Source organism: Quercus robur, chromosome 9 (assembly GCF_932294415.1).
Source record: "Quercus robur chromosome 9, dhQueRobu3.1, whole genome shotgun sequence".
In the NCBI taxonomy this organism is placed as follows: domain Eukaryota; kingdom Viridiplantae; phylum Streptophyta; class Magnoliopsida; order Fagales; family Fagaceae; genus Quercus; species Quercus robur.
The window spans coordinates 20,823,038-20,838,895 of NC_065542.1; the positions used below are offsets into that span (position 1 = coordinate 20,823,038).

Here is a 15,858-nt window from a genome sequence, read left to right on the forward strand (position 1 = left end):
ATCTAAAGGGTCCCAGGCCCTTTCAATCACCTCTCTATAGCCCTCTTCCCTAGTCCACATCTCTTCAAACATAAATCTTCTCCTAGCTACCTTTCTCGTTTCTCTCATTCTAATCGATAACGACAACAAACAGTGATCAGAGGCCGCCATTGATCTGTGAACTACTTTCGCCTCCGGAAACAAATTCAACCAAGCCTCATTAGCTACCATTCTATCCAGCCTAACCAGAGTTCGTTGATCTCCAATTCTCCCATTATACCAGGTGAATCTCTGACCCACAAAACCCAAATCAAACAAACCACAATTACTTAAACACTCCCTAAAACATTCCATCTGTCTAGCATCCCTCTCTAACCATCCTAATTTGTCATCAGAATTCAGAATTTCATTAAAATCTCCAAACACAACCCAAGGCATATTGCACTGCCTATTTAATAATTCAAGTAAATTCCATGAGATAGGTCTCATACCTGCATCGGGGTGGCCGTAAAATCCCGTAGCTCGCCATGGCAAAGCTCCGTTACTCTCGCACACCACCACGTTGATGTGCGAATTTGAGCAGCTTTTGAACCTCACGTCAGCTCCTTCTCTCCATAGCATTGCCAAGCCCCCACTCCGGCCATCGGACGGCACCGTAATGCCCTGTGTTAGACCCAGTTTGCGTTGGAGCCCCTTAATCCTTCTCTGAGAAGCTTTGGTCTCTGCTAGAAAAACCAAAATCGGATCGCCTTTCTTCACCTCGTCGGTGAGAGCTTGAACCGCCGGAGCTGATCCCATTCCCCGGCAGTTCCATGCTAGCGCCGTCATTTGGCTCGGCGGTGCTGCCTTGCAGCCACCGCCACTCCGCCATCCTTGATGCACTCTTCCCCTGTTTCTTCCTTGCTCAAACCTTCACACTTCCTTCGTTTAGTGACTCTCACGTTCTGGTCAATCTCACTGAGTATTAAGTCCCCTTCTCTTTTTCTCTGCAATGGGCCCAGTACTTCCTTCATTTCCTCATCCGGCCCAGCCCTCACTTTCCTTTTCCAGTGGCCACTAGTCGGGCCCAGCTTATTTGCTACCCAACCCACCTCTGGGTCATACTGCATGGCCATAGGGCCTTCCTTACTCTCATCTAATCCCAAGCCCAAGCCCACAATGTTATCTTTCTTTACCGTCTCCTAGCCCTGCCCAAATTCGAAATTTGGGATAGTCTTAGCTAATATTTCAGCCCTCCCGTGTTGACAAGCCTCTTTCCCGCCACTCCCTTTCCCAACTTCCCAGTTTTCCTTTCCTACCTCAACTAGCTCTCCTATGTGGCTTCTCCCAATGCTCTCTGCCATACCTTTCTCCACCTTTTCCTCAGTAGTCACCTCACACCCACCAGTCATATCACCCTGCTTCTCCTGCCTACCCTCCCCGAGGCAGATAGCTTCCAGTCCTTGATTTTCACGCGCCGCCCCCTCCCTCGCTTCAACCATACCATTCTGCCCAACCTCTGTGGAATTTACTCTGTTTTTCATTTCACCGGTGAACTTCTTCTTTGCAAAACCGAATTCCCAACCTCCCTTTCTTATTGGTTCTCCTCTCAACCAAGCTCCATATTGGAGATCACCCTTCCCCACTGCTTTGTCATTCCCGGATTCTTCCAAACAATCCTTCAAATCATGTTCTAAGAGCCCACACCTGTAGCAAAAGTTCTGGAGGCGCTCGTATTTGAAGTGCACCCACCTTGTTTCTCCTTTCTCCATATTAATCTTCCGCCCTCTGATCAGTTTCTGGGTAACGTCTATCTCAACCCGTACCCTTAGACAAGTACCCCATTGTACACCGGTGTCTTCCACATCAACATCAATAAACTTCCTAATGCTTTCTCCAATGGCTTTCCCCGTTTCCTTTGTTCGGCTCTTCAATGGAAGATTATATATTTGCACCCAAAAAGGAGACCATTTCAGCAAGATATCCTTTGGATTTTTATCTCCTTCAAACTCTTGAAACAACACTAATTGTTTTTCATAGTGCCACGGCCTCATGTCCATGATCCGTCTTTTGTCACGTTCATCTTCAAACTCTACCAAGAAAAGTTTTTCTCCTATTACAAAGAGCTGGATGTTCTTATTTGGTTTCCAGAGCATCCTGATGTTTTTTCGCAGCGCCTCTATCATTAAACCTTTCCTTGACAACACCTTCAAAAACACACATTTCTTTCCTCTCTCCACTGCTGCTCTAGTACACTCAGCTCCCAGCGAGATGCTTTCCTCCTCTTCCTCCAAAACTTTCAGTCTCTGCCATAGTATCTCCAACTCTTCTGCCATTTTCCTAAGAGAACACAATAAAACCTCACACCTGACCTTACTACCCAAAGGCAGAAGGTCACTTTACTCCCACAAGTGATTGTGGGACGATTCCTGCTTTCACGGGCCTAAGGCTCGAGAGCACTCCCTGAGACTTTTACTTTGTCTTGATCTTGAAGTCACATGTCTTTGACTGTTGGACTTGAACCTTTGGAGAAAAGCATAAATAACCATCTCACCACTGTTCACTAGCCAATCATAAACACCTTAGTGCATATCGTGAGATTTTGTTCTCGAAAAAGTGTAGCATATGCACAAAAAGAATATAATGTGAAGCCTCGGTTTAAATTGCTTAATTCTTAAAATTAAAATTTGTGTATATATTATGAGGCATAAATTCAAGAAACTTACACGATTGCAAGCTTATGATCTAGGAGATGTGGGAGTTATATAATGTAACTTTTTAGGTGATAGTCTCTTTTAAATTTTATGTGATGAATTTTGTAGACTTTGTAGTTGATTGCTATTCACATATCACCTCACATGTATCTTAAACTTTTGCTAGTTGTACACACTACACAAGTTACTCTTTACTAAACTTGGTACATTATATTGTGTATGTGATCTTGTTGTGGCCATCCAAGATTAAAGTTCCTTGATTTTAAAGCAAAATGTGTTTAAAGTTTGAGAGTTGAGGTCAAATTGATTGAAATTTTTTTTGGAAGATCTGGGTTGAATTCAAGTGTTTTTGAAAAACTTTTCATCTCATACTCATGCATTTTATTCATGAAATATTGTGCTTTGAAGAGTTTCTGCATTAAATTGCTCTGTTTTTCAAAAAATTGATTTTTCCATGCATCATTTATGTTTAGGATTCACATGAAATGCATTGCATTGTTTTTGTATCCATCTTGCAGTTTTGCAGTCATATCTTTCATTATTTTCACACATAACATGCATACACTTTGCTACATTGGGTACTCAATTTGATCAAAAAATTGATTGATTAATTTTTGAGCTATGTACTTTCTAGTATATGCCTTTTTTATGTGTGAACTGTAGAAAATATTTTTCTTAAGAGATATGATGGATAATCAATGTGCAAATATTTTCTCTACTCATGCAACTGTTTATGGGTCACATAGTGTCATGTTTGCATTTTATTGAAAGAGAGAATATTTTTTCTTCATGTATATCCTCAACTTGTTTTTGTGTTTGATTTGTGTCTTTTTATTTTTTTTCCCTACCCCCTTTATTTTTCCCCAAAACTGTTTTCCCCAAAATTGTTTTTCCCAAAACTAGTTTTGTATGAATTGTTTGTTTTGTTTAGGGAGAGAATATAAAAAACTTTTTATTGTATATAACTTAGGGTGAGAGTTAGTTTATTTTTTTATATTCTGTTTCATATTATTGTTTATATGTCTTTCTTTCCACACATGCGGTGATGTGTTTGTTGAGTGTTTCAGGAAAGACAGGCGCATTCTGATCAAGACCTTCTACCTCTTCTTGCAACTTCTAGGTTAGGAGTCTTAGATTGGAATTTGTGATGTAATTGGGCATTTTATTGTATTGAGTTGTTCTTGTATTTGAACATTTCATTTTGTATGAAAGTTTTGTCACGAATTGCCAAAAGGGGAGTTTGTTAGGTTCTAAATATTTAGAACAATTGGCAAATTGTGAACACAAACTTGTCTAGATATAAATCTTAGAGTCTATAGGTATTATTAGACAATACTCAAGATGATTCAAGTCAAGATTTAAGAACATACAAGCTGCAGGAAGAAGATTTCATAATCTGTCTGGTTCAATCGATCAAAAGACAGGCTCGATCGATCGAAAGTCGTATCTGCAGAATTTTAATTAAACCCAAACAGCAGTTCAACCCATTAAGGATTAGGGTTTCTAATCTACTTCTCCCAGTATATAAAGGAAACCCTTAGTACGTTTTTATGTGGCTTTTCAGAGAGAAAAGAGTGTGCCTCTTTTGTATTTAGAGTTTTGTTCCTAAAAAGCTCTCTTATGTCTTCTACCAGTGCTATTCCTTAAAAAATCTCAAGATCTGGTATTATAGAAGTTGCTGCATTCTCTTGTCATCAAAGATGTTGATGATCTAAACCTTCAAGGGTGGTCTTGGAGTCACAAACAAGAGAGTTTATGTTGTTAAACCTTTGAGTGGGATCTTAAAGTCACAAACGGAGGTGTTTGTGTTTTGCAAAGGCCAAAGAAAGAAGGAGTCTGTGAATTTGGAGCTTGCACGTGGTCATGTCAGTAAGTTCTACTAGTAGGTAGTAATAAGAAGTTGAACGTGAGGGTTTGTAAGTCTTATTGTAAGAACTTCGATTCTTTCTAGTGGATTTGCTTTTTACCTTAAGGATAGTTAGGTTAAATCATCCCCAGGTTTTTTACCGGTTTGGTTTTCATGGGTGATCATATAATTGTTTTATTTATTTTCCGCTGCTATGCATGATATGATTGTTTGATTGTGATAACTTAGACTTGGAATTTGGACTAAGTAACAACTTGGCTAATTAACTAGGTTAATCTAATTGTGTTTAAAGGGGTTTAAAAACCAACAATAATTTTTTTTTTTTTTTTAAAGAAGTGTTATGTCAACAACATTTTCACAATACTTTTAAAATAAATCATAGATGGTAAGTTGTTATTAATTCTAATTTGAATTGACCACAAAAATTACTTTTTTGCCCACCAGTAACAACCGATAACAACTTGTCACTTAATATTTATTGTGAAAATATTGTGGACATAACATTTTTTTGAGCTGAAATATATCTAAAAGATAGGGATTTCCTGCACAAAAACTATAGCAACTCCTACAAATAGGGATAGGTGTCAAGAAAAGAAAAAGACACATGCATTGTGTAGTGGGCTTTTTTTTTTTTTTGTTAAAGTGGGCTAGGCTGCCTCTTGCGGTACTGGGCCTAGGTATTCTGAGTAAGGGAGTTGAGACCTATCCAACTGTAACTCAATTTGGTCCGACTTGTGCGCAAACTATGCCTCATCTGCTAGGAACACACTTATGGCGGGCAGAACTGTTTCAAATGGATTACGGCAGGTAGATATGATAATAACAAGATAAAATAAAGTACTTTGAGATCTTTATTAAGGTAAACAGATAATCTCTATTTAAGAAAAGATAATCACAGTTTAATAACAATTATTTTATAAGAAAAGTAATGGAAACAAGTGGGTATTATATGAGTTGATTGAGAGAGGAAATGAATCAGATCAAGTCTGATCCGCAAGACCAAAACAGAGAGGGAAGAATGCCTCTTCTTAAAGTGAATAATCTCTTAGGGAGATCCTACTGTGAAAACTAATCACTTTGAGAGAAGCGAGCCTGAATGGTTGGTACACAAGAACACTCTTTGTTTCTGGCAAAGAGCAAGATTTTGAGAGGGACAGAGGGAATCAACCTATTGGTGCATGCCTGTCGTTCTAACTCTCTATCTTTTTCTCTCTTTCTTTTCTAATATTCCCCTTTCTTATCTTTTTTTTCTTTCTACTTCTTTTTCTTAATACTTGTTTTCTATTTCCTGGTTTTCAAATTTCTAATGTCGTGGTGCTTGTCGTGTCCCTTCTTGTACACGGCAAGAGTCTTTTTATAGTGCCTGTCGTGACCAGATTTTACTATTTTAACCCTTTAACCACCTTTATCTGGTATGGGTGTACCTGCCGACTACCACTGGTCCGCCTGTGTGCCACTCCCCATTGCCAAACAAAAGAAAACTATTTTGTTTGTTTGTCTGCTGTGATATCCTTTCCTGCAATGATGTGGGTGCCTTCTCTCTCTATATCCCTCATGGCATGCACCTAGTGGTTCCAACTCAGCTTTGCTCCTTTGGGTGGTATGTCATCCCAGCAGACACTTCCCCCAAAAGAGCCCTAGCAGTAACCTCAAAATAGGTTTTCCTCTCTCCCTACCGCCAAACCATGCCCTCTTACCTCTGACCCATGACCTCCTCGTGTCCTGTATTGGCTGGGTACAAGCTGGTGAGGTCTGGGCCTTGCGCGTGCCTCTCTTCTATGTATGTCCAAAATCTGTCTGCTACTCATGCGTCTACCGTGGTTGGCTTGCACAGTCTGCCATCCATTTTTTACTATTTTTTTTGTTTCCCTTTCCTTTATGGCTTGCCCTATTCGGTGCTGGGCCTTACTTGACAGTGGACTTTGCTTTTCTTCAGCCCATCCTTTTTCCTACTACCATCTCTTACCATACCACTCTATCATTCCTACTACGAAATTGTTTTGCCTTAGTTTGGCTGGGCCTCTTTAGGTCTGCCGTTTATTTTTCTCCTAATGGCCCAACACGGCCATTAGTTCTTTTGTAATATTGCTAGTGGGCTCTTGTGTCCCATTTGTTTTCCCTTGAGTGTCCTGGGCCTGTTTGCTTTCCTTGGGCTTCCTCGGCCCTTTTCTTAACTTTGCATTCTCATGGGATTTTACTGAATTCTTTGGGTTTCCCTAGCCCAATTACATTATCCCTCATTCTTGGGATTCATGGACTTGCCTTCAACCCCTTACTTTCTTTACTTTCATTACTTTGAGCTTGTCGTGGCCCATTCTCACTTTTCCACATCATATACTGCCCATGGTTTGCTTTTTCTCTCTTTCCGAGCTCCTTTAACCCCATTTACCTCCTCAAGACCCATTTGTTCATCTCATAGGCCTGTGATCCATTATTCCTGTCGCTTGGGTTTAATGAGTTTTCTATCCGTTTGCCAACTCTTTTCTATCCGTGTTGCTGGGCCTTTCTCTTCCACTTGGGCTACTAAAATGGCCATCAACATGTTTTAACTTTAATTTTGTTGTTGATCATGGTAAAGTTTTTGTTGTCCCATGCATCTTGTTTAATTAGTTTTAAATTGATGTCAGTTCGGGTTTTCCAAGCTATTTTAGATGTATGTTCTCCAATATATTAAACGTCCATAAACTGTTTTCAAGGTTTTTTTGGAACTTTTGTCCCTTCTTAAAGACTTAAACTAGTATAAATATTTGTCGGTCAATTTGAACCTACAGTATATGTTTATGTGGACGATTGGACTTTAGATAATTATAATTTGAGTTTCCGAACTCAGATTGTGAAACCTTTGTATGCATTTGTTTTTAGGGTACGTTACATTGATAAAGTCATCATTTTCATATATATACTTTGAAACTTATCGTGTCTCCATGAATTGCCACTGTCCTTTAAATCGTATCATGCTGGAACGTTTAATTTCCATGGAGCATTTAATTTCCTTAGAAATGTATACTATGTTTTCCACTGGTTTCAAAAATTAGACATATATAATTTTATTTGATTTATGGTTGGGTTAACCTTAAAAATGGTTTTTGAACCTGATTTCTAATACTTGGATATTCTTTCAGATTCAAACCTTTACAAACACTAGGTATATTTTTCGAAATTGCAATTTTCTTCCTTTTTTTTTTTTTTTTTTTTTGTGTTATTGGAAAACTTGTAATGTTACTTTGTGGATATGAAATTTTTTCCTAAAATTGGGAGTTTAGACATGCTTTTGTAGTCACTATATATTTTTTTTCGTTATTTTGTATCTCTTGAGAAAGTATTTGATAATGGAGCTTGAGAGTATTGTTTATGTGGATTTTAAAGGTTATCGTAGAGTTCTTTTTAAAAACAATTAGGATAAATGTTAAATTTCTAAATCCATGACTTCTTTGGTTTTAACTACTGGTGCTTTCTTACCATTTTGGAAAGTTTTTTTTTTTTTTTTTTTTTGACAAACGATAGTATTTAGACTTGTTTGAATATTTAACTATTCTCTAGGGTGTACGTAGTCTTTCCGTCTCATACACACATACCGAATTATTACATGGAGAAATCCATGATGGTGGCCCTAAGATGCGGGTAAGAAGTTTCGAATCCAGAGTCTTATAAATATCATAAGGTCTTAAGAATCACTTAATAAAGTGTATGCAATTTGTGTTTGTAAAATGCAATTTTAACCCTAGTTTGGACCTTGTGAAAAAGGAATATCCCATGTGATTTTTTTTGGTTTTAACTATTAATCTAATTTTTTATTCACCAATCACAGTCGATCATATTACATACAGTTGTGGCAAAAACCGTAACAAAAAAGTTACATATCTAAATTTGTTGTTTGTATGATAAATAAATTGAAATTTCCTTGATTTGCTTTACAGGCAGTAACAATGAGGAAATACGCTGCTCATCTCTCACTTACAACACTTGTTTGCTTCATAGGCACACTACAGTCTATAGTTGTCACTTTTGTTATGGAGCACAGGCACTCAGTTTGGACCATTGGATGGGACATGAATCTTCTAGCTGCTGCCTACGCTGTAAGTCTCTCTCTCTCTCTCTGGCTCTCTCACTTTATCTCTACCCTATTAGGCTTTAGTGATTAATTAAATATGTAATTTTCATGAACAGGGTATAGTGTCATCAAGCATTGCATACTATGTCCAAGGATTGGTCATGCAGAAAAGAGGACCTGTCTTTGTTACTGCCTTTAGCCCTCTGATGATGATCATTGTTGCTATGATGGGCTCTTTTATCCCTGCTGAATAGATTTATGTCGGAGGGTAGGTTTTCTTTACTCATATTTATCTCAATAAAACTATATATTTATGTACAATTTCCCACAATTAATTAAAATAACATTTCAAAAATCTCTTCTTCTTCTTCTTCTTTTTTTTTTTTTTTTTTTTGTTAAACAAAATTCGTTTTTGTCCAAAGAAACAAAGTTCCACTTTCATTTGTTTTCATGGATATATCACAGTCACCACACACAAAGACAAACTTAGTAGAGAGAATAATTGCAGTGGACTATACCACCCTGCCCCACCAAAACAAAAAATGTTTATTTTAGTTTTACCACTAAGGCACAAACTGATAAATATATCTACGTGTGATTCGGCCTTGTGGCTCTTATTCTACACTTGTGTTTGAAACTTGTGGAATCAAAGTGGTCATTTCAAGGATTATTAAGTTGCCCCATCTATATTCTTGATTTTAAGAACAATTATAATTTGAAATGACCTTTTGACTTTCTTGAAGTAAAGAGGTAATTATAAAATTTTCACTTGATTCTAAGTAGGGCATCTTGTGCTTAGAATGGCGAAGTGAAGGAAAAAACCTAAAACTTAGGAATTTTTTTTAAGACAATGTCTTTTCTTAGTTTTAAAAATAGTAAATTACACTATTAATCCATTTTTGTTTTTTTCACTTAAAATTATTTAACTAAAATATAAGAGTATTTTAGAGAGTTTTAGAATTTGTGAGGATATTTTAGTACACAAAATGGTAAAACCTAAATAGGGGAATCCTATTATTAATTAGTAGTAGTTTCATCGCATGTGCCAAGTCTCTTTATTTATATATATATATATATATATATATATATATATTTAGTCTCATAATATATACTTAAAATGATATTATTAGTGATGTAAATTTAAAATATATACTTTTTAAGAAAAGTCAACATTCCAGCTTCTCCCCATTTTTCGGCCATATTGGGAGGGCACAAAATGTAGGCCAGAAGGACTTGGTTTCTCTCACCCTTTGGCCTATCCTTTTTCTTTTCTTTTCTTTTCTTTTCTTTTCTTTTCCTTTTTTTCTCTCAAACAATGAAAAAGACTCACTTTCTCTTCTTTTCCACTCAATCCAAACACACTGTTAATCTCACCCGATTCTATCTCTTTCTTTCTTCTTTTTTTTTTTTTTTTTTCCTTTTCTGCCTGGTCGTATATTACATAAAATATAGCTTTTAAAATAAATAGTTGGAACAAAAGTACCATACTTACTTGCGCGTAATTGTTACAAATTGTTGGCCACTAAAAAGTGAAGTCGTGCCAGCAGACTTAAGTGAAAAACATGCGAGTTAGCAGACTTAAAATTATAATTGATTTGATTAGCAATTAAAGTGTTAATTATTAATTATGGGCCATTGGCTGCTACGTTATGGGCCATTTCTTTGGAAACACCTTTAAAATAGCCTATTGCGAACCCAATGTAGTTGTTTTCTTCAATTGCCGAAGCTCTCACCTGTTATGCATTCTCAAGAGTCAAGACAGGAATAAGGAACACATAGAAGAAATATTCTTCAACAGTTCAACTGACTTGAAATTTACATATTCTCACGTATGGGACAACAGAACATGACTTTCTCCAATATGAAGACATACTTTACAAACTTAGAATTGTACAAACGTGGCAAGATATCAGGTTCACCTCATTACTAACTTGGCCAATTTTGAAGTTCCATAAGTGCGGTAGCTGGCCTGGTCGTGACTCGTGAATGGTGAGCCTGCCGAACTGCAAGAGGCGACTCAGTGACTCACGGTCAGTTGTTGGTCACAGTCCACGGACTTAGGCGAGAGCGAGAGATACTGAGATAGAGCGTCTGAGAGATTTGAGCGGCGGAGAGTAGAAAAATGCTATTTATACTAGGCAGAAATCAGCAATCCTAAATCAAAACGACGCCGTTTTGAAATATTTTGTTTTTTAATTACTAAGTGAAACTAATCGTTTTGTCAACAAAACACAAAACGTGAAAACACTTACAGAACGAAACAAAATATCGCTCTGCTCACTCCCGAGTCATTTCGTATCCATAAACTTTTCAATCAATTATTATTTTTCATTTTTTAAAAGAGAGTGGATGAATGAATTGTAGGATATTTAAGATAATCATAAACTTTAAATAAGAAACTAATACATGCGTCATGCTAAAAAAAGAAAGAAAAAAAAAAAACTGATACATCATCTTTATGGAATGTAAACATTGTTCTCCTTATGATAACCACACATAGCATTCTAAAAAAATTAAAACAAGCGAAATCGCTATATTGTGAACCAAAAGGCAGTATGACCATCAACTCAAATTTCACTTATCGTCATCCTTAGGGACCTCATTCAGATTGAAACTCACCACAGTTAAGACCAACAACTAGTACAGATAAGAACAACAAACACAACTTGAAAATACAAACTAATACATCATCTTATTCAGCTAAAAAAAAAAACCCTAATACATTAACAGTCTACAAACCAAACACTACATCTTACGAGTACAGACGAGAAACTACAACTTGAAAATACAAACAACACACAGACCTAAACAAACACAAACACCGGCACAAATATTCTACAGATAAGACCAACAACTAGTACAGATAAGAACAACAAACACAAAATGCTGGCAAATCTTCAGGTGCAACTGCGTCTTGGGATGAGGTAAAAGGCAGTACATACCATCAACTCAAATTTCACTATCCTCATCCATAATTAGGGACCTTATTCAGATCCAAACTCTCCCAAGTTGGACCAGGCTTCAGTCCCTTCCATTGACGGTAGCGATGCGCCTTCATGTGGCCACATATAGCCCTTTCCTTGTCATAGGTTTTTCCGCAAAGGACACATTTATACGGAGGCACATTCAAATCAAGGGCGAGAGCTTTAGCCTTGACAATTTTACGCGGCTTACGATTAGGCAGCTGAGCCTGTGCTCCAATTATGGGCCTCTTGGTGTCTTCAGTCTTTGGCAAAGTTGATGCATTACGGCCGGCATTGACAGTCCCACGGTTGTGTTGCGTCTGGTTGGGAGGGAATTGGAAATCAGTAGGGTTTTCCATGGTGGTCTTCTTGTGTAATATGGTTACTTGAAAGAGTGCGAAGGGGGACTGCGAGAGGATTTTGGGGGCGGGGGGCTGCCCGGTATTTATAAACACATCATGCAGAGGGAGAAGAAGAAGTTTTGAAATTTGATGGGAGTTGGGGTTCAAGTTTTGTCGACCGAATTTTCTAACGTCTTGTCGCTGTGCCTATTTGTAACACTAATCAAAAGAGAGAGAGAGAGAGAGAGAGAGAGAGAAAGAAGAGAAGTTGTTTGTAAATACCGGAAGGGGTTTGATTGGGGCTTTTAGGGAGAAAAGGAAGCGCAAACTGTGTCTGGGACCCGTCAGACAGAGAGAGAGAAAAGAGTAGTGAAAAGTGGGTCTGTGTGAAGAATAGGGAGGCCTAAATTTGACTTGAGGATTTCCTAGTGAGATGGGACTGAGATGGGACTTGAGGATTTCCTAGTGAGATGATTTCCTAGTGAGATGGGACTTGAGGATTATCTCACTAGGAAATCTATTTCTAATCCTCAAGTCACAATCTCACTAGGAAATCCTCTAGTCACAGAGAGAGAAGAATAGTGAAACACAGAGAGAGTAGCGAAAAGTGGGTCCCAGACCCACTCTGCGCTTCGTTTTGTGCCTAAAAACCCCAGTCAAACCCCCTCCTCAAAAGTGTGCCTATATGTGGAAATAACATATAATAACAAAAATGTGTCAAATCCATTTTCTAAAGTTTTCTTATACTCGCTTTAACTTTTCTCATTCATTTCTTGTTTATACGTGTACTATCGTACAATAATAATAAAAAAAAAAATCTAATTTGTTTGCATCAACTTTATCTTTGTCCTTATATACGTAATAGATACCATTCTCAAAAAAAGAGAAAGAATGAAAGAAAACATGAGAGCGACGGAGTTACGATTTTAGTTTAGAGGAGCAAAATTAAAAGATAATATTAAAAATGAAATTAATCTAAAAAATATTAATCAATAATAATAATAATAATAAAATATATATGAATATGAATATATTTCATATTATTAAAATAAATAAACAAAAATAACCGATTCATAACTACTAAAAAATTTACAAACTGATAGAGTAAAAATATATTTAAAAATATAATGAATAAATGTTTGAAATAACAGAGAGAGAGAGAGAGATTGTGGCCGTGCCTATATGTGGGGAGTCCGTTTAGATTGAACTTATTGTTATTGAAAACTAAAAACTAAAAATACTGTAACAAAATAATTTTTAAATGTATAAATAGTGTCATGAGATCCATTTTTAATTTGTTTAATGCATAAACAGTGCTGCTACAGTGCGTAACCAGTGATTTTTATCTCTATACAGTAATTTCATGTGATTTTACTATTCATATGCTGATATTAAAAAATAAAAAATAAAAAAATAAAAAAAGGCGCTGAAACTTAAACGCGCAAAACACACAATCCAAACGGCCTCCATATATATTGTGTCGAGAGAGAGAAGAAGTGTGAAACACAGACAGAGCAGTGAAAAGTGGGTCCCAGACCCACTTTGTGCTTCCTTTTCTCCCTAAAAACCCCAATCAAACCCCTTCCTCAAAGTGAAAACTTTTTCACTTTGAGGAAGGGGTTTGATTGGGGCTTTTAGGCAATGTTGTCAATTTCGTACCGTTCCGGCTGATACGGCCGGAATATACCGTACCGGCCAGTAATCCAGTATGCTTGACCCCCCTGTTTCGTACCGGAAAAAATACTGGCCATACCGGTCTCGTACCGGCCGTACTGGCCAATTTCGGACAATACCGGCCGGTACCGAGTGTACCGGCCGGTATAGAAAAAAGTTTTTTTTTTTTTTAGGTTTTGTAATTTTTGAACTTTTGTTAGAAAAGAATGGTAACTTATTTGCATTAACTTATTAGTATTATTTGTTTTTTTAGTATGCAATGGTAACTTTTAAACTTTCTATTTTATTTTTTTCCCTTTTAATTGATACTAAAGTTTAAAACCATGAATAATTAGTTCTGAATTGAGAAAATGTTTTATGGTAAACTTTTATATTTATTATAATATATATATATACAAACACATACATACATACATACATACATATATATATATATTTATAAATATAAAAAATAGCGGTAAACCCGAAACGGTACACCGGTATTGACCGGTATCCGAAATATATCGTACCGGTGGCCAAACCGGTATGGCCTTCGGTACGGTATTGACATCCTTGCTTTTAGGGAGAAAAGTAAGCGCAGTGTGCCTTACTTTTTTGAATGAGGTCCATATATATGTTATTTCCAATTGGTGGCTTCGAACATCTCTCTCTCTCTCTCTCTCTCTATATATATATATATATATATATATGAATATAAATAAATGGTTGTGATTTAAGCATTTGGGACAAACCATATCATGTCCACCCACATGAATAGCAAAAACTAAAAACACCTCATTTGTGTACCATTAGCCAAGTAAAAGAAAATTAAGAGGCAAGAGCACTCTGTGTGTTTCACGACTTAAAATAGAAAAAAGGCAACAACAAAAAATACACATAATAAAAACCTGTAAAAAAAAAAAAGGCTTTTAAAGGACAAAATGCACAAACCAAAAAAGATACTTAATAATTTTCACACAGTAAATGGACATGCTAAAAAGTAACCCACAAAATGGAGATGCTGTCCAATGAATCAATGATATACATGGTACACGGATGTTATCCACACACTGAAATCCAATAGAACAGATGAAGTTATATCATATGAAGTACTACTATTATTAACACAGTCAAAAGGGAAAAGACAACAAAAAAGGAACCGCTAATAGAGGTTAGGTTGATTACATTTTGCTTTGTGAATTCACTAATGATCATCTGGATATTTTGTAGCAGACAATTGATGACCTTCATGGAAGAAAATCTTCACATTCTTAGTTGATCTTTTGAGCCTTTGAGAAGTCATTTCTACTTCAGAAGAAGGATGGTGATGGGGCAAAGTAGCGTAGCAATGGATTTGACTATGAGTTCAAAGCCAACCCAAATATCCAAGACAGGTTGTACTTAATACGCTCCGACTAAATTTTTCACTTTTTGATGTTCGGTAGTCGCTTTGTTTAGTTTATATGTGAAGCACACAAAAAGATTGATAAATCCGTTTTCTGTACTCGTAATTAGAAAAGTTATAGTACTTTTCTCATTCATTTTGTTTATTAAACAAAGTCGTAGGCAATGGTTACAAACTTTACCTATATTTTTTTATTAGATGATAATTTTTACTATAAATAAATATACAACTAGATTGCATTTTATTATTATTTCTTCAATGTTGGTAAAATTTCAAAAATATTTTTTTAAATAAATACTTATGTCTTCAATTAAATTTTAAGTTTTTTTAATCTTAAATTATATATAAAAATAAGTTTATAGAATAAATAATAAATAATATTTGATTTGAACGAAATTTGACATGTATATTAAGAATATAAAGAACATACAATTTAATAATTAAATTTTTTAAATACGTAGATATAGACGTATTAATTTTGTAATGATTGCAAGCGTACAATCTAATTTGTATGTGTACTATCTTTAGAATTGAAAAAAAAAAAAAATTAAAAATTCTAGTTTGTATGCGCTTGTAAACTTCAACCTTATCTATACTAGATGGAGATACCCTTATCAAAAATACATGGAAATGTTGCTTGTTCAAATTTCTCTTAATGAGTTGTGTTAATAAAAAGGAGAAAAAATTATTAAAAGGTTTGCTAAAAAGAATTTAAAAATTGCTAAAAAAATTATTAAAAATGGTAAACAATTACAAAAAAAAAAAAAAAAAAAATTTGTTAACGAGCACCTTAGAGCTCCCCTTAACACAATCACAAATTATAAAAGTTCCCATGTTTTTTTTTTTTTTTTTGGGTAATCATAACCTGCCAATGCATACACTACATTGCCGGTCTGCCATCTGATG

General features: G+C 36.0%; 1 protein-coding gene across 1 annotated transcript; it reads left to right on the forward strand.

The window, feature by feature from the left end:
- The first annotated feature begins 8,051 nt into the window (after nt 1–8,051).
- On the forward strand, nt 8,052–8,963 carry LOC126699889 (WAT1-related protein At5g07050-like). The gene is made up of 2 exons (XM_050397858.1): nt 8,052–8,615; nt 8,707–8,963. Exons 1-2 carry the CDS (start codon nt 8,466–8,468, stop codon nt 8,842–8,844), a joined length of 288 nt encoding a protein of 95 aa, XP_050253815.1. The 5' UTR covers nt 8,052–8,465; the 3' UTR covers nt 8,845–8,963.
- The last annotated feature ends 6,895 nt before the right edge of the window (nt 8,964–15,858 follow it).